Source organism: Littorina saxatilis, linkage group LG12, assembly GCF_037325665.1.
Source record: "Littorina saxatilis isolate snail1 linkage group LG12, US_GU_Lsax_2.0, whole genome shotgun sequence".
Classification (NCBI taxonomy): domain Eukaryota; kingdom Metazoa; phylum Mollusca; class Gastropoda; order Littorinimorpha; family Littorinidae; genus Littorina; species Littorina saxatilis.
Genome location: NC_090256.1, coordinates 77,171,836 through 77,194,291, shown reverse-complemented (window position 1 = coordinate 77,194,291; position 22,456 = coordinate 77,171,836). Strand labels below are relative to the sequence as shown.

Sequence of the window (22,456 nt, the reverse complement as noted above, 5' to 3'; positions counted from 1 at the left end):
TCCAGTTGTTGTTCTTTTGAATGATTGTTGGTATGTGAACGTGCTGTTTTTGGTTCATGAGTAAAACAAGTCCCGAACTTGCCCCAAAACGGTATCTTCCGCTTCGGACTTAGCCGCAGACGCGGTGTACAGGGAAAAAGCTATTTGACGTCGCGGCAAGCGAAACACTCGAAATCGTCACCCAAGTTCCAAGAGCGCGCGAAGAAAAACTATTTAAAGTACAATACTGAAATTTAGTGTGGCATAAGATCAACCCTTTGTTATGATGTATGTGAAAGAGCGACTTATTAAAAATTTTATTAACGTCTTGAAAAAGGGTGGGTTCTGAACACAGTGTTTTACTTTTTACACAGATGTTTCTGGAAATCGCTCATTTCTGTCAATAATTTTAAAAGGCCAATCTACCAGGACAATGTCTTATCTAATCAATGTGTGCATTACTTTAACCGGGCCAACCGATTGAAGTGAAGCAATATTTCAACTTTTGCGCCGTCCAAGGCCGATCGCGTATGTTCTGAGATCTCGCAAGGAAAAAGTATTAGATGCAGTTTAATGACATTTTGCATACCATCAGATCAATCCTTTGTAATTATGTATTCCGCAGAGCGACTCATAATTACTATTAACATGTTGTGAATATAGTTGATTCTGAACACAGTGTTTTTGTTTTGACACAGGCGTTTTTGGAAATCGCTCATTTCTCTCAGTAATCTTAAAAGGCTAATCTACAAGAAGAACATCTTTTCTCATCAATACGGGCTATACTTTGACCGGGCCAATCGATTGAAATGAAGCGATTATCCAACGGTTGCGCCGCCGAAGGCTGAATCTAGTCATTTACAGAGTGATACAGCTATTTGCATGACGCCGCGGCAAGCTGAAACACTCGAAATTATCGCCCCAGTTCCAAAGACTCGCAAAGGAAAGATATTCTAACCAGATTCATGTAATTTTGCGTGCGATACAATCAACTTTGTGTTATATATGTTTAAAAGAGCAACTTACAAAAATATCATTACGTTGTTGAAAGGGTTAATTCTGAACACAGTGTTTTCTTTTAAACACAGGCGTTTTAGGAAGTCGCTCGATCTTTCTTCTCAGTGATCTCAAGAGATACATCTACCAGTAAGTTCAGTAACATTTTTCTCATCAGTATGTGCTTTGGCTTGACCTTGACAAGCGATTGAAGTGAAAAACCAAAAGCTGATCAACTCTCGCAGTCATACAAAAGCTGAATCAGTTTGTTACGCAGTGTTCAGTATCAGAGTATGCACAGTGAAAAACTTGACGTCGCGACAAGCCGAAATTCGAAATTATCGCTTATTTTCCACGAGCTCGCAAAGAAAACTTATTTAAAACAGAAAAATATATTGTGTAGTGAAAGATCTCTGCAACAGATCTATCCGGAAGTCTGTTCTCATCCTGATGTAAATGTGTTTGACTTTGCCTTGCGATTGAATTAAAACGCTTTTCAACTGTTTCACCGCCGAAGGCTAAATCAAGGCATGCCGTGAAAATGTCACATGCAAATACGTTATAATTTTAGGTTTTTCAACTCCCCACCAAAGTTAGATCAACGAACTACAACATCTTTAAAAAGAATAACCGAGCCTTCCGGCTGTGGAAATGATTTTTGTCTCCGCGACGCGGCCTTGAGTAGATCCATTATAGTGAACATATCTAACAAGAACCGCAAATGCTTATAATTATGACTCACCTTCGCCACAAGTATTATTATCAGAAACAGGCTATTGACGACACGCAGGACCCCGTGACCCAGCAACATTAACAGACCCAAGGAGAAGGTTTGTTGGTGGACAATGACATTTTGGTTAAAAACACGTGGACAAAACACGTAGCTACCTCACTGCAACATGAATTGCTTCACAGGACTGATCAGCACGCAGAAGCCCTTTTCGAAGTAACCTAGCTGAAGATACTCACTTTGCAAAGTAAATTCTCGGTAAAACGTTCTCTCACAAAACACACACACACACACACACACACACACACACACACACACAAACTAATAAATGTTGATCCAGAATCACAAAGACAGACAGACACATTATTATTATTATTATATGAAGTCTTATATCGCGCGCGTATCTCCAGACTCGGACTCAAGGCGCAGGGGTCTATTTATGCCGTGTGAGATGGAATTTTTTTTACACAATACATCACGCATTCACATCGACCAGCAGATTGCAGCCATTTCGGCGCATATCCTACTTTTCACGGCCTATTATTCCAAGTCACACACACATGCATACATACTCACGCACACACGAACACAAACACACACACACATAAACACAGACACACGTGCACATGGACACATAGTTGGATCCTGAATGTCAGACACAAACACACACGGACACACGCACACACACACGGACACACACACACACACACATATATATATATATATATACATACATACATACATACATACATACATGCATACATACATACATACATACATACATACATACATACATACATACTTACACAAAAACACCCATTGACATGCACATTCACTTTTAATCAGAATCACAGACAGACACACAGACGAACAGACACACATATACACACACACACACACACACACACGCGCGCGCGCGCGCTCGCACACACACACACACACACACACACACACAATCAGACAATCACACTCACAAGCACTCACCAAACACATTTCTGCACAAACATCCTACCTCACACAGATTCTTTCCAAATTATAGAGATATCTAGGACAGTTTGTATTGTTTTTTCTTCGTGATAGTCCTTTAAAATGCCCCAAATAAAAACAAAGAGTGAAAACACATGTTTTGTGCAAGAGATATGAATTTTTAAAACAACAAAATTGCATGGTGATATCCTTCAAACATTAATGAAAATTAGGAAATAAGATCTGTATACAATTTGTCTACCTGGTTTCTGCATTACATTGATTTATGGGGGAAATCTTTTTTTTTCTTTTTTCAGTGACCAGTGCGTAGGCAAAGAATGGTGGTATGGCTCCTTCTGTGGGCTTTAGTTGTTGTTCTTTTGCTTCCATTCAGTTTGACTTCCGTTTCAGAGGGGTCTTGGCTTTAGTGTAAGAAGTGGAGATGTGGAACTTGGGAAGACTTGCGAGCCTGTCTGCACTCTCATTTCGTCAGTGCGAATTTGTTCATCGCTGTTGCTTCTGTGGCTGCAATATATGGCTTCCAAGTCAAGCGTGTGTCTTGGATTACTCCAAAAAAAAGGTGGCATTTCAACCTGCGGAACCGCTTCGTTCTTCACTTTCAGTGAGAACTTGTGTACGGTAACTGTTTTTATATGGTGCCGATCGATCGAATTACCTGATGTTTTTGTTACATCTCTTTGTTTGTGTGGCTAATGATCTGCAATGTTTTCATATGGTGCTGATCGATCGAATTACCAGATTTTTTGGTTACATCTCGGCTGATGTGACTGATGATCTTACATTATTTAATGGCGCTGAAGTACTGTATAATTTAGTAATATCTCGATGTCTTTTAGACTATGATCTGCACTGGGTTTTGTAGCACGGAATTACTTGATCTGTTGGTACATCTCATTGAATGTGTAATGTCTGTTTAACGATGGCTTTAATACACAAAGTCACCTGGTGTTCTTCTTTGATCGCGATGTGTTTGCAGAATTCATTTCGGTGCTACAATTTCCGTCTGTTCTGTTTCATCTTCATGCTTGTGTGTTTATTGATGGTATTATTATAATGCTGAATTAATTTCCCGACGATTTTTGACATTTAAAGTGTGACTGATGACTGGAAATGACTTTTATGGCGCTGAGTTGTTTGATGTTCTTAATTGGTTCTCATAACTAATGATCTGACTTAGGTTTCTTTTTGGCGCTAAATACCTGATGTTATATTCAAATGTTTCTTTGTTCTGTTATGCAATTGTATTTGTTACATTTCATTGATTAGACAATTTCTGTGTTGCTATGACAGTTTTTTTGGAAAATCTGTTGTTTGTGTCATTATTGCATTGCAGGGGATTTTGTCATGCTTTATTCCCCCCTCTGCTTCTTTACCTCTGTAAACTTGTAGAGCTAGTTATTTTTCGATAATGACCCAGCAACCAAACAAATAACGAGCCAGCAACAGCCTGAATCCTCGATAGTGCAATGGGTTGAGAAGCTGTTCTGTTTCGGTACTACTTTTGCGACTGAAAAGTTCCGAACGCTCTAATGTACGAAGTATACATTTCTGGAGCAAACAATACAAACATACCGCATTTAAATTAACAACTACAGGCCTGAACACATGAATCTCCATATAAAATCCATGAGTTCGGTTGTTTTCTGAATCTAGATCTGCCGTGCACAAACCGTTCATCACAAGCAAATTCCCAAGGCAAGTAACTCATACTCTAGCGACAAGAGTAGTTCCCCTTCTTTTAACGCAGTTTCTTCGACAACACTGACTGCAATCCGACGGTCAGTTTTTAACAATATTTCATTTTATAAACAGATCACACGCAACCAAATGCACACATCTCATCAATTTAAACAACATAAAGCGGTTTCATACACTATTTTCCCCAGAAAACTGAACTTCATACAGTAATTAACGTTAGAACACGGGTGCAAATGTTCGTCTGCTAGTCCCATTTGACGAAAGAACATTATCTTAAGCGATACTAAAACATAAAAAGAACACACAATATCTGCCTTTACCGCCACAGCAGAATAACAGCATATCTGTGTACTTGATTTTAGTCCAAAACAGGGAAACTGACAAGAAGTGTAAACAGAATGGAATGATTTGCACGGAACTATACAACCGCGCATTAGTCGATCGCCTGCGCAGGTTGACTGGTTGAGTGATTCGGATTCGATCAAACTTTCGCACAAAAACTCCTGTTTTCTTTGAATAACTGAAGAAAGGAGGAATAAAGAGGTTACACACCTCGTCTCAGTGATTATTAAAAATAATGGTCTCAGTTCGCGGTCATGAAAAAGCTCGCTGAAGCTCGCATTTTTCATGATCCGCTAACTTCGACCATTATTTTTAATAATCACTGAGACTCGGCATGTAACCTCTACGTATACCTGACCTTAATTGCACCACAACAAGGATAACAGATATTGTGTGTGTGTGGGTGAATGTATGTGTGTGTGTGTGTGTGTGTGTGTGCAGGGCCGGACCCAGGGGGGGGGGTTCCAGGGGTTCCGGAATCCCACCCCTGGAAAAAGCATGTACCTTGCTTTGAGTGGGTTTTTTTTTTTACTAGTTTTAGCACCAAAACAATGCTGCTCTTAACCCTCAAAACAAGGCCCAGAATGCACCAGATTGCACAGATTTTAACCGTTTTTCAAAAATTTTCCGGGGGAGCATGCCCCCGGACCCCCCTAGTTCGCAGGCGCGCGCTTGTGGCTTCGCCACTTCGCTGATTTTCCCCCCCAAAAAAGGAGGAACCCCCCCTTACAACTCATTTGGTCCGGCCCTGTGTGTGTGTGTGTGTGTGTGTGTGTGTGTGAGAGAGAGAGAGAGAGAGAGAGAGAGAAAGAGAGAAAGAGAGAGAGAGATTCACATAAAAACATAAGGATACATACATACATACATACACACATACATACCTGCATACATGGATATATACACACTTACATACACATAATTTGCTATATAATCGCGGATATACAGGTTAAGGAAGAAACGCACACATTTTCAGTCAGGCAGATTAAAATATAACGCATAACTGCAAACTTGTGCTGTAGTTAGTGTTTTCTTGTTTGGAAGTAACATTATTATCATTCAATGTGTGGAAATATGCTAAAATGTGAGGTTACAAATGTTTATAAAGATTGACATTGCGGAACATTAATACATTTTATAGTTTTTATTTTAAATTTATTATTTTTGAAAATATTGATTTTCAAGCTTAAGTTGTAAAGTTTTGATTATACAGCATCAAAAGTATGACAGCTAGATTGTACACAAAGAGATCTTCAATTTGATATATCGTATGACATCTTTACCTGTAAAACCACTGAAGATTTGCTTGTTCGCGTTTCTTAAATTTCGTGTGATGACGTCAATATAGCCTAACATTGCAATCGGCTATAAAACCCTTTTTATTGCATTTATTGGTTCAACTGTGATACATTTGTGGTTGCTGCAATCTGTTTTATAAAATAAAACCGAAAAGGTCATTTCTTTTTGCTTTTTTTAATTTGTCGCCCTGTACATAACTTCCCAGTTGTGAAAAAATCGCATATTTGCCTGACTTTACAGTCCAATACCTCCAAATGTATAATTCTAACAGGCTTCAAACTTTGCACAGCAATTCTATAAGTACTTTTACATTTCAAACCTGAACTATAAGAACATTGCTTAATTTTGAAGCTGTTTACAGCACTCTAAAAAATGCCTTCTGTGCACTATTTACGCTTACGACAAGGAGTGTAAATCTGGTACGACACAGCAAGCCATGTAGTATTCTGTTTATTCTATATACTGTACTTGCGTGCCAGAAGCTCCAAACACCGCGGAGTCGACGCGTCCAAATTGATGACGCTTCTTATGGAACCTCGATCTCTTCCAAAGCCTCGTGCAATCTTTGACGTCAAAGCAAAGAGATGTCACTCTAGAAAGTATAGCGTTACGTGTTAGTTCTAACAATTCTTCCAGGGGAAACTGCAAGTGAAAAAGTGTTTCCAGAATGACGTTTGTCTCGGTGACTGTGGCATCATATGCAGTGGAAAATCAGGTCTCTGCCAGACTAGTCCAGACAAGTAACATGATAATTATACGCACGTGATGTTGGAACGATATTGTTGTCTCATTAGTGGTTTTCTCACGTATGTAGGATAAACTTGGTTATTATCAAACTCTCGTCGATATGACGTAGCCTGTGCGTGTGCGTCATTGTCCTTGTGCGTCATTGTGTGTGTTACGTCAAACATTCCAAGTACATTCGTTGGTAACATTAGGAAATAGCGAATTATGACGAGCAAACTGCCATTCCTCGCAGTATCTCTGGTCATTATGTTTTTGAGTCTGTTGCTATTAGTAGCGGTGTTTGGACAAACAGCGGCGTACACTGGAAAAAGAACTGTTGATCACATTCCATGGTTTTGATGGGATTATTTCAAAAATGTTTCTGGACTTGGCAATTTCATACACGTTCGAGAGAACGGATGTTCTGTGGATTTCACACAAAAATATTCATCACTAAAACCGTACCGAATCATTACAGCATTGCTCCTGAGTACCTTCAATCCTCCCTGGACCTGTACACCCTGCCCTCCGACCGTCCCCTTCGTTCTGCTGCTGACCCACTCCGCCTTCACATCCCTCGCTCGAAACTCGCATCTGCTGGTCAGCGTGCATTTCCCTCCGCGGGCCCCTCCGTCTGGAACTCCCTGTCGCTTGAGCTTCGCCAGAGCCCCTCTCTTGACGCGTTCAAGAGTAGGTTGAAGACTCAGTTCTTCCCGTAGCTGGCTGCGACTTTCATGTTCGACGTGATGTGTTGTGCCCCAAAAGACATTCTTGTGCTGTGCTCTGTGAGAGGTGTTTTCTTTGTGCTTAATATTATTTTGTTTGGACCTAGCTATTGATGTGTACATTGTTGTTAAACAGTTGTTTGTTGTATGCTTTCATTCATTTCCGTTCCTAGAGTTCCTTCCCTTTTTTGCGTGTTTCCCCTCCATTTTCTTTCAAACCTTGTTCGTTCCGTGTTGCGTCTGCTTTTTGTTGTCTTTTGTGTTCTTGTTTTTCCTGATGAAGCTTCCATAAGCGAAAATTCGTACCGTCTTGTCTCGTTCTTGTATTGGTGAGTACAGTATTCCTTTGTTTTTTAACTTTGTTCATCTTTCCACAGTCACTTCGTTGTTTAGATTTTGTTGTATGTTTATCAGGGTTTGCTAGTGTGTGATAGGGTTCGTGTCCGTCTGTAGATGTTAGTTTCTTTGTTAGTCCTGTGTTGACAACTCTTCGACAAGCGCTTAGAACTGTACCCAAGGAATACGCGCTATATAAGCTTCCTGTTGATTGATTGATTGAGGGTTTTTTTCCTCAAGATTATTACATCGCATAAACACCCACTGACATAGAAATTCAAACGTAGAATAATTAATAGTACACGCACGTTCACCTCCGTGCAAATCCCAGGCTTTTACATGGAAGAAGAGCAACCTTTTGGTTGGACATTGCCACACATAATGTTTTTAATTCTTTTTAGCTTCTTTTTAATCCAAACGTAGCATATGTATATGTTTTTTGAATCAGGAAAAATATAAGGAATAAAATTAAATCATTTTTCGAGCGATTACTGAAATGTTCATTCAAATTAGAATTTGGAAATGTTTAATGACCAGACTCAATAATGAATTATTAGGCTTCCAAGCTAAAATGCAATCTCATAGTCCGGGCTTCGTCGAAGATTGCCTGACCAAAAGTTCAATCAATTTGATCGAAAAATGAGAGCGTGACAGTGCCGCCTCAACTTTTACTAAAAGCTATTCATGTCGCAATCTCAGACATTTATGGAAAAAACGAAAAAACTGTTCTACGAATATCATCCGCATGAACTCTCATGTAAAGTTTCATGAAGATCGGTCCTGTAATTTTCTTGGAATCGCACTACACTTGACTAAATGTAGAAAGACTATGCACCGAGGGCGCTCAAAATTCCCGCGGCTTTTGGCGACGAGGTATTTCGTTCGCAAACCTTCGTTCGTCTTATCTGCGACAACCCTTTCGTGCAAGGATGTACCTCTTCATAATACGCCAGGGCAGCACACACACACACACACACACACACACACACACACACACACACGAGCATGCAAAATTCTTTTCATATTGGTCTGGTTTGGCAACAAAAAATGACCGTGACCAAGGTTTCAAGGATTTCAAGGTTTTATTTTCGGCTTTAAGCCCATAGGGCGTTTAAGCTAACAAAATACACAATTAAGTCACACATTCAACCACACGCAGGCACAGCAAACAGTGATCTTAATTAAGCAACAAAAGAAAACAGAACACACTAACACCACATCTTCATCAACTAGAGCACTTATACTGTTATATACATTTACTGTAAACGGCTGGACAAACCACAAATCTGAAAACCCTCACTGATTAAACAATGAATAAACATAAAACAGCCACGGCAACTTTATATGTGAATTCTGAAATAAATTCAAATATAACTTTAACATATCAAACAGGAAATCTTTGAAATGCCATTTTTCAAATCACGCATCAGCCGATACCAATACAACCATAATCTACACTGGGCCTCTAATTTAATTGGATACTGTCCTAACTCTCCAAAAACCATACACGGTGGGGAAGACTTATTCACTCTTAAAACCATTTTTGAATAGCGCAACTGAAATTTTGATACCAAATCAAGCTTCTCATGTCCCCAAACCCCAAATCACAATATATGAACACTCAAAACAAGAGCTTTTTGCATCGCATTTAGGGTTTCTGCAAGAATGACAGTAACGTCAGCATTATAAAAACAAAAATAGATACATATATTCAATTACATTTTCCAAAAGGAGGGGGGGGGGGTGTGTGCTTTCACATGACCAGATGGATAGACATGGACAACTGAGAAGCAAAGAGATCAGCGCATGTAGGGGGGGGGGGGGGGAAACGGGAGGGAAGGGGGGGGGGGGGTGCCATTACATGAACAGATAAGTAGACAGTAGCAAAGCAACAGCCATGCAGAACCAAAATACATGTACAACGAAACTAGGAAGGGTGGGGTGGTGGTGTTGGGGATGGGGTGGTTTTTATTTGTTTGTTTGTTATTGGGCTGGGTTTCTTTTTTTTCTTTTTTTTTTCTTTTTTTTTTTTTTGGGGGGGGGGCCGTCTTTCACACGTCCATACAAACAGACAGCAGCAGTACAACACACACAGCCACTGAGCAAAGAGAGCAGGGGCGGAGGAAGCGTGGGATGGTGGAGGTTTGGGTGTTTTTTGGAGGAGAGGGGGGTTTATCACACGACCATACAAACACACAGCAGCAGTACAACATTCACACACAGCCACTGAGCAAAGAGAGCGGGGGCGGAGGAAGCGTGGGGAGTGTGAAGGAGGAAGTGGGCTGTGCTGTCCAGACTGCCGTTGTTGGGTGCCGCCTCGATGTTGAGCAGACGACACATGAGCGGGTAGATGTCCAGCGAGCTGATGGATTTGGAGTGAACTCCCTTGCGGAAGTCAGGCCCCCACGCAAAGAAGATGGGTTTCATGGAAGGCAGCTCGTTGCTGTAGCCGTGGTTTCCTCTGCCTTCGCTCACTTTCGAATCGGTGTAGTTCTGGTTAAAAAAAAAATTTTAAACATTATAAAGATTGTTTTCAAAGCGTTCATATCAAAAAAAGTTAATCTTTTGCACATAAAATATAGTTCAGATTAACAACAATCATCAATACACAACACCCACACAATATAAGTATTAAGTTACACTTTTAAAATATTCTTTGAAAAACAAAATAAATGAGAGAAAACATGTACACGGCTTTGACCTTAATTCAATAATACCATGCTATCGATCTGTTACAGGTTTTTGTGAAACCACTACAAATTAGGCACCTGGCCTTGGCCCGACTCTGTTGAATTTCAACGGTTGAGGAGAGGGAGGGAGAAAGGTTAAGACTGGGCGAAGTCGACTTCACAAAGTATACTTCGCGAAGCTGACCGCACGAAGCTTTAGCTCTGAGTTGTCGGTAAAAAGACTTCGCGAAGTCGACTTCGGGCTGAATTAAGGGCCACCTTAAAGGGGGATCACAAACGATTTGATCTCACCTTCACCAGCATCCAACCTTCCTCGGAGATAAGGACGATGGGCATGATCCTGGGGTTGTTCTGGTAATGGAAGTGGGCCGGGATGTCGTCCTTGAGGTAAGCCTTCACGTGCGGGATCTTGCTGGCCGCCTCGAAGACCTTTGCTGTCTGCCCCGCCTTGGGCAAGATTGGCGTCACCGTTCCCGAGTCCGGCACCATCTCTACCATACTTTCGTCCAGGTATTCCCACAGGTCCAGTAGCTGTTTGGAAGATAGAATGAATGCTTCACCTTCAACAAAACAAATGTTACTTATGGCCTCCTGAAAGCCTTGGGCAAGATTAAGGTCACCGTCCCCGAGTTTTGAACCATCTCTACCGTACTTTCGTCCAGGTATTCCCACAGGTCCAGTAGCTGTTTGGAAGATAGAATGAATGCTTCACCTTCAACATAACAAATGTTACTTGTGGCCTCCTGAAAGACTCTTTCCTCGTGTCTCGCCTCGGGCAAGATTAAGGTCACCGTTCTCGAGTCCGGCACCATCTCTACCATACTTTCGTCCAGGTATTCCCACAGGTCCAGTAGCTGTTTGGAAGATAAAATGAATGCTTCACCTTCAATAAAACAAATGTTACTTATGGCCTCCTGAAAGCCTTGGGCAAGATTAAGGTCACCGTCCCCGAGTCCGGCACCATCTCTACCGAACTTTCGTCCAGGTATTCCCACAGGTCCAGTAGCTGTTTGGAAGACAGAATGAATGCTTCACCTTCAACAAAACAAATGTTACTTGTGGCCTCCTGAAAGACTCTGTCCTCGTGTCTCGCCTCGGGCAAGATTAAGGTCACCGTTCCCGAGTCCGGCACCGTCTCTACCATACTTTCGTCCAGGTATTCATATAGGTCCAGCAGCTGTTTGGAAGATAGATAGAGAATACTACATGGCTTGCTGTGTCGTACCAGATTTACACGAGTTGTTTTTTTAAATATTGAACTGCGAGCGAAAGCGAGCTGTTCACTATTTGAAAAAGCAACGAGTGTAAATCTGGTACGACACAGCAAGCCATGTAGTATTCTGTTTATCCTACATACTGTACTTACGTGTATTTTACTGAAAATGTCTTGCAGACGAGGCAGCTAAATTGAAGACGCTTGATTTGGAAGCTCGATCTCTTCTAAAGCCTCGTGCAATCTATTACGTCAAAGCAAAGAAACGTCACTCTGAAAGTGTGGCGTGACGTGTTAGTTCTAAAGATTCATCGAGGGTAATTAGCGAGCGCAATTTTTGTTTCTATAATGATGTGACTTTGGAATCATAATCAGTGGAAAAACAGGTCCCTGCCAGACTTGCTTGACATGACCTCATTTACATGATATACACACGTGTGATTTGAACGATTATTATCTCACGGGTGTCTCTCTCACGTATGTAGGATAAAATGAAATCTCCACAGTGAAAAGAAATTCTGATATTCAACACATAGTTGTTGCTTATGGCCTCCCGAAAGACTCGGTCCTACTGTCTCGCCTTGGGCCCAATGCCGTTCCGCAGTCCCCAGATCTAGTCACTAGCACTTGTCTAGTGCGCTGTCCACCGTGTGTTCACATGATGCCACAGGTCAAATGGTTGTTACAATGTTATCGACATCAGTACAATTATACCTCACGGCTACCACGTCTGCTGTGTTCTAGATCTGTCCATCGACCATACCGTCCGATCATGTACATGACACGACAATAATAACAGACCTTAATTCATTACTACTATGCAATCGATCTGTTATAGGTTTTTGTGAAACCATTACAAATTAGGCCCCTGGCCCTGGCCCGACTCTGTGGAATTTCAAAGTTGTGGCGAGGGTGATTTTCTTTACAAAAAGTAGGATTGCGTTACAATTCGAACATAGGACTAGGTCACGTGACTGTTAAGCGTCATAGAGGGACACGAACATGGGATATCATTACTTGACTCTTCCTTTTCAAAGAGCGTCAAGGACAGGTATGTTCACGTTCAAAGAAGATAACAACAAACGGCACGATCCCGTGACAGTTCACTTGTGTGGCGTAGATGAATTATGGCGATAACTATCGCAAAAATTTAACACAATAGAACGAAGTAGGCCTACTGAGAGTTAATACAAGCCCCTGTGGCGTGAACAATCTGGACAATTCAACGACATAGAACGAAGTACTGCGAGTTGGTAGTTAACATATAATATAAGATGTTTGGTGGCTTGTTGACAGACCAGCTTTTTGTTGGTCCAAGGGGACCATGTCGTCTTTTGTTTCATCTTTATCGACCAAGGCCGAAGGCCGCGGTTGATAAATATGAGACAAAAGGCGATATGCTCCCCGAGGACCACAAAAAAAAATGCTGGTCTGACAAGAAGCCACCAAACATCGTTTTTGTCATCATTTTGGTTGTGCAACAAAATGCACAATAACCCACAGGGAGACGAATTTTTAGAATCCAACTCCAGGCCAATGGGTTGTTGACAGACCAGCTTTTTTGTCTGTCCGAGGGGGAGCATATCGTCTTTGAAACAGAAGTCCATATGCCCCCCGAGGACCGACAAAAAAGCTGGTCTGTCAACAAACCACCAAACATCGTTTTTGTCATCATTTTGGTAGTGAGAAAATAAGTGCACAATCAACCCAGGGAGCCATGCTTTGAAACATGGGTTCCGTGCTGATAACCACTGGCAATCAACGATAACCGTGGAGCGAGGATTATCAGAATGAGCTGGCGTGTGAAAGCAACTTTCTGTGTTTTTGAGTTCATTAAATGTTGGGATGAATATGTCAGGTTTGAGGATGCACAGTTCTGTAGGTTCATCTCGGTATTCCACCCCCTCGGCTTTCTGTTGTAAATATTAAGCTGAGTGATCGAATGTGGAAGCTACGTTTGGTCAAAGGTCACAGAAGATTTGCGTCGTGCAGGGAAGGAAAGAATCGCGATCTTGTTTCCGACTCAGTGCCTCTTTGTTTTTCATTAGACCTGTCATTCTGCTTGTTCGGCTTTGTTAGATGTTTGCATATCTTGTTGCTATTTTCTTTGCTTTTAATATTGTTTCTTATTTGTGCTTCGTTTATCGATACAACGTCTTGTGCACGGTGTGTGTCAGGGGTCGTTTTACTTGAACTTGACGTTCGTGATTCTCCGAACGTCTGTGTATCGAAACACAGATACACGCACTCCATGACTCTGTAAGAAGACAAAACATATCGCTAGGTTTCATTTGTTTTTGATGAATGTATGACCTTTCATGAAGTAGTTTTGTTTTTTGTTTACTTTTGCCAGTTTGCCAGTTCGTTTTTGGAACTTTGCAAAGCAGTGTCGTGTCGTCTGTTTAGGTCTGGGGAAACACCAATGAAAAGAGCCGAAGAATCCCCGAGCGTTTCTATTGGGTTTGCTTTTGATTATCCATGTATAACCTGCTTCCTGCAACTATGGTAACCGGGGATTTATTGCCTGGGGAACATGAGATTTATTCCCCAGGTGCTTGTGAATGAAAACTCGTGAAAATGATGACAAACACACATATCGAGATAGATGACCATTCATTTGTTACTGACCCTATTATCCACGTCGATCTCCGCCATGCCATGGTCTGACGTCAGAATAACGTTGACGTCACTCAGCTTCTTTTCCTCCAGCGTGGCCAGAATCAGTCCAAGAATTCCGTCCATCTCTCTCACCTTTGCGATAAAATCACTGGATTAAAGGTACAGTTGTTCCCGTGTGCAAACGACTTTGCTCACCATCTCAGATCTGGTCGGGAATTTACATGGGACAAGATCATCACTCCACTTGGGCACATACCCAATCTCAACAGCATGACTGCTTTGTGTGCAGCATGGACATGGTTGTAAGAAATAATTATCAACGTCTATCAGTCAGCCAAATTAATTCAGTCAGCAATTCCAACTCAGTCTGTTTATGAAGCTAGGATGTTGATTTTTGCAATGTGTCCATGCGGAAGGGTGGTCATATCCCATGTGAAACCCTAGGCAGATCTTAAAGACTAAGCAGAACTATTTGCATTAGAAGGATTGTGCATTTAAGTACAAATTGAAGCCGTTCTGCTTCGGTCTGTAATCTTCCACAGTCAATCAGTAAGCCTACATGAAAAAGATCTTTACCCCAAACCCCATTTCTCTCTCTCTCTCTCTCTCTCTCTCTCTCTCTCTCTCTCTCTCTCTCTCTCTCTCTCTCTCTCTCTCTCTCTCTCTCTCACACACACACACACACACACACACACACACACACACACACACACACACACAACACACACACACACACACACACTTTGTCATCCATTGACATTGAGTCGGGGCCATGTGCGTGGCCCGTGTGGTCAGGTTCGTGGAAGTAAAGAGCTACGAATTCTGTTCCGTTGTCGACGAACCAGTTGAGGGCGGTCTCCACGCGGTACGGGAAAGGAATTGACTCGTCGTAGACTCTGTAGATGGAAGGGAGGTAACCTCGTATCCGAGTCTCGCTTCCTGGCCAGTAAAACACACCTTGAAAGAGAGTGAGGGAGGGGAAAACAAAATGACAATTAGTTTTAGGTAACAGATCAGCGAATAGTAGTAATAAGTTCCACACAGCGGCAAAATATGGTAAAGGGAGGGTAAATTGAACAGGAGAGTAAATTGAACAAGGCGAATATCTTAATAGTTCGTGTAACGATTTTTTACGTCACTGTATCATACTTTACTGGTTATGGGCAATGACGATTGAAGAAGAAAAGATTCCGCAACGAAAAAAAAAAACGCGTAGCAGGTGAGCACTTTTATAATGTTATACCTCAATGTATAACCTTTCATTTCTGTTATAGGTGTACAACAAGAAACATTAAACATTTGATGAATTAATATTAATCTGTTTAGATTCATAAACCATCTCCTTTCTTTGTTTGTATCAAATTCAAAGATTCCACGTGCAGATCGTGGACTACGGATTACAGTTTGCATTTTTATGAAGTCGGGTAATTTGGACTCAACAACTGCGTGTAATTTGGACACCTTGTTTAATATAGTAGTAACATTGATATTAAAAGTCCTACGGTTTTTTGCCATTAAGGACCTGAGTGTTTGACAAAAACATTAAAAAAAAAAAAAGAGGAGGGCAGGGGGTGAGGTTGAGATGATGATGCTCTGTGGAATTCGTTAAAATGAAAAGTAGTTAAGATGTTTCTTAGTAAGAATAATAAGTCTGTATTCTATATCCTGAATAACGGGTTTGTAAAATGATTTTTATTCAAAACGAGTTAAAAGGTAGAACCTTTCCTTGTTTAATATAGCCGACACTGATGAATTTATACTCCAAATACTATGAGTTTTTTTAGAAATGAATTGCGACCTTCTTTATCGAAAACCTTAACATGTTGCTCTTGTAAACAACGAAATATGCATGAAACTTCTTCTTCTTCTTCTGCGTTCGTGGGCTGAAACTCCCACGTACACTCGTGTTTTTTGAACGAGTGGAATTTTACGTGTATGACCGTTTTTTACCCCGCCCTTTAGGCAGCCATACGCCGTTTTCGGAGGAAGCATGCTGGGTATTTTCGTGTTTCTATAACCCACCGAACTCTGACATGGATTACAGGATCTTTTTCGTGCGCACTTGGTCTTGTGCTTGCGTGTACACACGGGGGTGTTCGGACACCGAGGAGAGTCTGCACACAAAGTTGACTCTGAAAAATAAATCTCTCGCCGAACGTGGGGACGAACTCACGCTGACAGCGGCCAACTGGATACAAATCCAGCGCGCTACCGACTGAGCTACATCCCAGCCATGCATGAAACAATACTCCATTAACCACTCGCGTATGTCCTATATAAACGTAAAACAGCTGTTAGCGAATCCAGGTGAGTTTTGATGTTTGAAAATTGAACTATCTCTACTCTTTGGTCTTTGAGTCACAGAAAATGGTCTGAACAAGACATGAAGAAAGCTCTGGCAGCAATGAAGGAGAGTCGACTTGGGTTAGATAACTCTGCAAATTAGTTCGGCTAATTTGAACTTTGCCCTGTTCAATATACCCGACTAGTCGGCTAATTTGAACTGTTTTCAAATTTTTAAGAAACAAGTCCGTGTGTTGACAAAACAGATTAGATCCTTAATTTCACTTGCATACGTGTAGGTCTAAAGCCAATCTTGAGATATAACACAGCCTAGCTTTTTTGCTTACTGGCTTCTATGGACAAGCTATAGGACCTACAGCGTCTAGTTCTTAGGGTGTCCGAATTACCCCCCTCTACCTTAGTAGTCAATTCTGCGTACCATAGCAAATTGTAGTCAGTTTTAGGTAACAGGAGTAAGTTCTAATCAACAACAGTTAGGCCAAAAAAAAATAGGTGTGGTTAAGGTAACATAGCCAAAAAAATAGGGTAGGAAGGTAGGCAATCACTTTTTTCTTTCCTTTTTTTTCTAATGTGTACAAATTAAACCTACTTGACTGGGAAATAAGTGTGCGACTCGAGCGCTTTCGCTTTCATTGCGTTTTCTGCACTCGTTTTTGGCTCACGTAAGTGTAGCCTATGCGATGGTAAACTCTGTCTGTCTGTGCGTGCGTGCGTGCGTGCGTGCGTGCGTATGTATGTATGTGTGTATGTCTGTGGTAGAAACTTTAACATTTTTGGCTAAACACCGAAATACTCATTTCACGTGGTTAATTTTCAAGCACCATCTTCAAATTATTGTAGCAATGATCAACATTGTGTCGGCATGTGTGTAGTTAAAGCGTGTATCCAAAGAAAACGGGTGGTGGGGGGTTTTGAAGGGGTACAAGCAGTTGACTGGTTTGTGTCGTGTTTGGCATGCAGACGGCAGGTCAGGTGTCAAGATCAGGTCAGGGGTCGCGCGAAGGATTGTGGTCCAGTTCTCACCTCGCCGATTCGCCGGGGAAGACGATTTCATGTTGTTCGGTTTCTAAGCTCCAGAAAAGTAAATAAAGAAGATACCAAAGGGAGATTTCCTACAATTTGATCTGCACAGCGTGTTTCCAATGTCCACGCGAGGAAGAGCTGTCGAAAGCGCGGCAGTCAGTGTCGATCTTGCAGCCGTATCCCGGTAAGTTCAGAGACAGATCTAGTGTCTCCCACTCTCATAACGTGTCACCTACTGTTAATCCGTTTTGTTTTAATTTCTTTTTATTTCAGCAGACACGGATGTCAAACACAGTGCTAGGCAGTCACCTCTAGTGAAATGAGTTGATCTAAAGTGCCTGTAATGTTTGGATGTCTTTGCTCGTGGTTCGATTTATGTGAATTTCAAGACTTGCAGTAGAGTCTCAAGTTAAGTTTACTCTGCCCGAAAAAAACTGTCCACCATTTACTTGAACATGCAGATATAAGGAAACAGAATGAATCTGTTCTCAAAGTCAAAATGATCACGATTTTTTCCTCAGATTCAAAACATGCACTGTCATGGTTTTGTCTGTACAATTTAGTAAGTCTTAAGTACTTTGCAACAACTTCCTTGAACGTGAAAGACAGTTTTTGAATGCTAGATCTGTATCGCGTTTCATTCCAGACTCGATCCTCTCTTTGATTGTAGATCTACTGTTTGCTGTTTACGCACTATCATATGATTCGCTATGTAACGTTTGGTAAGCTTACCTTGCAACAGCTTTCTTGTCTTTGTTGGCATTTCTGGCTGTGTTGACCGTCAGAATTATTTTAAGAACCAGGCTGCTGCAGTCGACATGTTTCGCATATTGTAGGGTCACCATGCTGCATAGGTAAAGTGGCTTGTATAACCTGACTATTCTGTGTGTGTTACGGAGTGAGTGAGTTTGTGTTATGTTACTGTTTGTTGATTTCTTACGGGAGCCTTGAAGGCTTCGCCTCTTGTTTTTATTTTTTTATTTTTTTTTGGACAAATGTAACAAGTCGCGTAAGGCGAAAATACAACATTTAGTCAAGTAGCTGTCGAACTCGCAGAATGAAACTGAACGCAATGCAACGCAGCAAGACCGTATACTCGTAGCATCGTCAGTCCACCGCTCATGGCAAAGGCAGTGAAATTGACAAGAAGAGCGGGGTAGTAGTTGCGCTGAGAAGGATAGCACGCTTTTCTGTACCTCTCTTCGTTTTAACTTTCTGAGCGTGTTTTCAATCCAAACATATCATATCTATATGTTTTTGGAATCAGGAACCGACAAGGAATAAGATGAAAGTGTTTTTAAATTGATTTCGAAAATTTAATTTTGATAATAATTTTTATATATTTAATTTTCAGAGCTTGTTTTTAATCCAAATATAACATATTTATATGTTTTTGGAATCAGCAAATGATGGAGAATAAGATGAACGTAAATTTGGATAGTTTTATAAAAAAAAATTCAGATTTTTAATGACCAAAGTCATTAATTAAATTTTAAGCCACCAAGCTGAAATGCAATACCGAAGTCCGGGCTTCGTCGAACATTACTTGACCAAAATTTTAACCAATTTGGTTAAAAAATGAGGGCGTGACAGTGCCGCCTCAACTTTCACGAAAAGCCGGATATGACGTCATCAAAGACATTTATCAAAAAAATGAAAAAAATATATGGGGATATCATACCCAGGAACTCTCATGTCAAATTTCATAAAGATCGGTTCAGTAGTTTGGTCTGAATCGCTCTACACGCACGCACACACACACACACACACACACACACACATACACACACACACACATACACCACGACCCTCGTCTCGATTCCCCCCTCTATGTTAAAACATTTAGTCATAACTTGACTAAATGTAATAAAAAGTTATAGGGTTGGCCCCTAAAAGGGTAGGTCGGGTTACCGTAACCACACCTATTTTTTTTTTAGGCCTTATAGATAACCGAGCTGCGGTCAGTTCTATGTAACAGCGGCATGCAGTAGGTTACATTCGCCTCATTTGTGGGTCAGTGGCAACGCTCTCGCGACAGGAAGGCGGTAACCTCCGATTCATTTGTATCACTTGTGCAATACTAGTCTCCCACTACTCCCTGCCCTTACCACCACTTGTGGTATTAGGTTTTTTGACCCCCCGCGGGTTAGGGGGAAGAATTTACCCGATGCTCCCCAGCACTTGTCGTAAGAGGCGACTAACGGATTCTGTTTCTCTTTTTACCCTTTCTTGTATAGAATATAGTCAATTTTTGTAAAGATTTTAGTCAAGCAGTATGTAAGAAATGTTAAGTCCTTTGTACTGAAAAACTTGCATTCTCCCAGTAAGGTAATACATTGTACTACGTTACGTTGCAAGCCCCTGGAGCAAATTTTTGATTAGTGCTTTTGTGAGCAAGAAACAATTGACAAGTGGCTCTATCCCATTTCCCCCCTTTCCCCGTCGCGATATAACCTTCGTGGTTGAAAACGACGTTAAACACCAAATAAAGAAAAAAAGTTCTTTTGTGCCAGCGTCAAATGGTGGTAAGTTCTAGGTAATATTGGGAGTTCTTCGTAGGATAGAAGAAGTAAGTTCCATCAGAGAAGTAACAAGTCGCGTAAGGCGAAATTACTACATTTAGTCAAGCTGTGGAACTCACAGAATGAAACTGAACGTAGTCCGCCGCTAGTGCAAAAGGCAGTGAAAGTGACGAGCCTGTTTGGCGCGGTAGCGATTGCGCTGTGCTTCATAGCACGCTTTACTGTACCTCTCTTCGTTTTAACTTTCTGAGCGTGTTTTTAATCCAAACATATCATATCTATATGTTTTTGGAATCAGGAACCGACAAGGAATAAGATGAAATAGTTTTTAAAACGATTTCGGAAATTTAATTTTGATCATAATTTTTATATTTTTAATTTTCAGAGCTTGTTTTTAATCCAAATATAACATATGTATATGTTTTTGGAATCAGAAAATGACGAAGAATAAGATGAAATTGTTTTTGGATCGTTTAATAAAAAATAATTTTAATTACAAGTTTCCGATTTTTAATGACCAAACTCACTCATTAGTTTTTAAGCCACCAAGCTGAAATGCAATACCAAACCCCGGCCTACGTCGAAGATTGCTTTGCCAAAATTTCAATCAATTTAATGGAAAAATGAGGGTGTGACAATGCCGCCTCAACTTTTACAAAAAGCCGGATATGACGTCATCGAAGGTATTTATCGAAAAAAAGAAAAAAACGTCCGGGGATATCATACCCAGGAACTCTCATGTCAAATTTCATAAAGATCGGTCCAGTAGTTTAGTCTGAATCGCTCTACACACACACACACAGACAGACAGACACACACACACACACACACACATACACCACGACCCTCGTCTCGATTCCCCCCTCTACGTTAAAATATTTAGTCAAAACTTGACTAAATATAAAAAACACGAAACCTGCGAGTCAGTGGTGGCAAGTTCTACAAAACAGATAAGTTCTGTGTATAAACTTGAACAGACATGTTGTTAGTTCTATGCAACGAACATCCACAAAGTTCTACGTCACAGATTAGAAGTAAGTTTTTAGGCTACAGAGAAGTAATAAGTTCTAGGTAAGAAACACTGCAAGTAGTACGCTCCTGGTAACTGAGATGTTCGTTCGTTTTAGGTAACAATGGCGGATATGACAAGTAGTGAGTGAGTTCTGGGCAATCCGACATACAGTCAGAGAGCTTTTTATTTTTATTTTTATTTTTATTTTTCTATTTTGTACTTCTTCTTCTTCTTCTTCTTCTTCTTCTTCTTCTTCTTCTTCTTCTTCTGCGTGCGATAGTTATGGCCGTCATATCGTCAAGTCGGTGGCTGCCATGAAGTCCGCAGTCTTCAGCAGCTCGGCAGCGGGTCTATTTTGTACAATTATGGGCTCACCGGTTGTCTTGTTCTGTCTCTCAGCAGTGACCCAGATGGGTTCTCCCCCGTCCCACCAAAACGGGTCACCGGCCCCCTTGCTGAAGGTTGCATTGTGGTCAGGATCGTACATGTGGTTGGACACGATTCCGTGAGTCTCTTCGTACAGACCTGTACAGAAAACACAGTACTGTAAGTGTAAAGCCCTGCGAGCAACATGTAAAGCCTATCCTTACTTAAACTGGGCGAAGTCGACTGCGCGAAGTATACTTCACGAAGCTGGCCGCACGAAGCGGCCTTCACGAATCACTGTCAAAAGCCCCCTATACTTCAAAATAACATGATACAACTTAGTGTGTAAGTCAGACTAATTCAAATATGCTTTAGATTTATCTGTTTTGGATTGATGAGAGCATTATTTGAAGCACACCGGAAAACTAAAAAAGCTTATCAAAAACAGAGTGAAAATAAGTGAAATTATCAACTTCCACGAAAAGAAGACATTTTGTTATATTTTTTTAAATCTCGAGGGCTAGTTATAGGTTATTTCCAGCAAACTTCTTAATGAATTAATAAAAATAGCCTTTAGCTTTTATTTTCTTCGATTTGTTGAAGGTGGTCCATATTAGGGGACTCGCACATACTTTGAGATTTTGCTATTATTTTTTGTTTGCAGTAGAAACTCGGGGTCAACACTGCTAAAATGTAACAAATGCGGTCTTAGCTGTCATAAATAGCAATTTTTGTGTGATAAAGGCTTTGGCTGTGGACAGAAACGAGTCCGTTTTAGGCGGCAAATTTAGAGTGAACGCTGCCAAAAGTGAAAAAAAGAGAAAAAGCCTAACGGTTTTGAGATTTGTGTTTCTGAACCTGTTTTGACATGTGCAACTTATCCAGAGAGGGT

The 22,456-nt window shown here is 41.0% G+C and overlaps 1 protein-coding gene across 1 annotated transcript in view; it reads right to left on the bottom strand.

Annotated features, from left to right (window-relative positions):
* Positions 1-9,647: 9,647 nt before the first annotated feature.
* LOC138982816 (ectonucleotide pyrophosphatase/phosphodiesterase family member 5-like) overlaps positions 9,648-22,456 on the bottom strand; it is a 14,600-nt gene continuing 1,791 nt past the window's right edge. The window contains exons 2-6 of the mRNA XM_070356166.1: positions 21,574-21,723; positions 15,080-15,294; positions 14,347-14,469; positions 10,797-11,036; positions 9,648-10,308 (exon numbers count right to left, since the gene is read on the bottom strand). Coding sequence (XP_070212267.1) covers positions 9,991-10,308; positions 10,797-11,036; positions 14,347-14,469; positions 15,080-15,294; positions 21,574-21,723 — 1,046 coding nt within the window. The 3' untranslated portion in view covers positions 9,648-9,990. The remainder of the gene's footprint in view (positions 10,309-10,796; positions 11,037-14,346; positions 14,470-15,079; positions 15,295-21,573; positions 21,724-22,456) is intronic.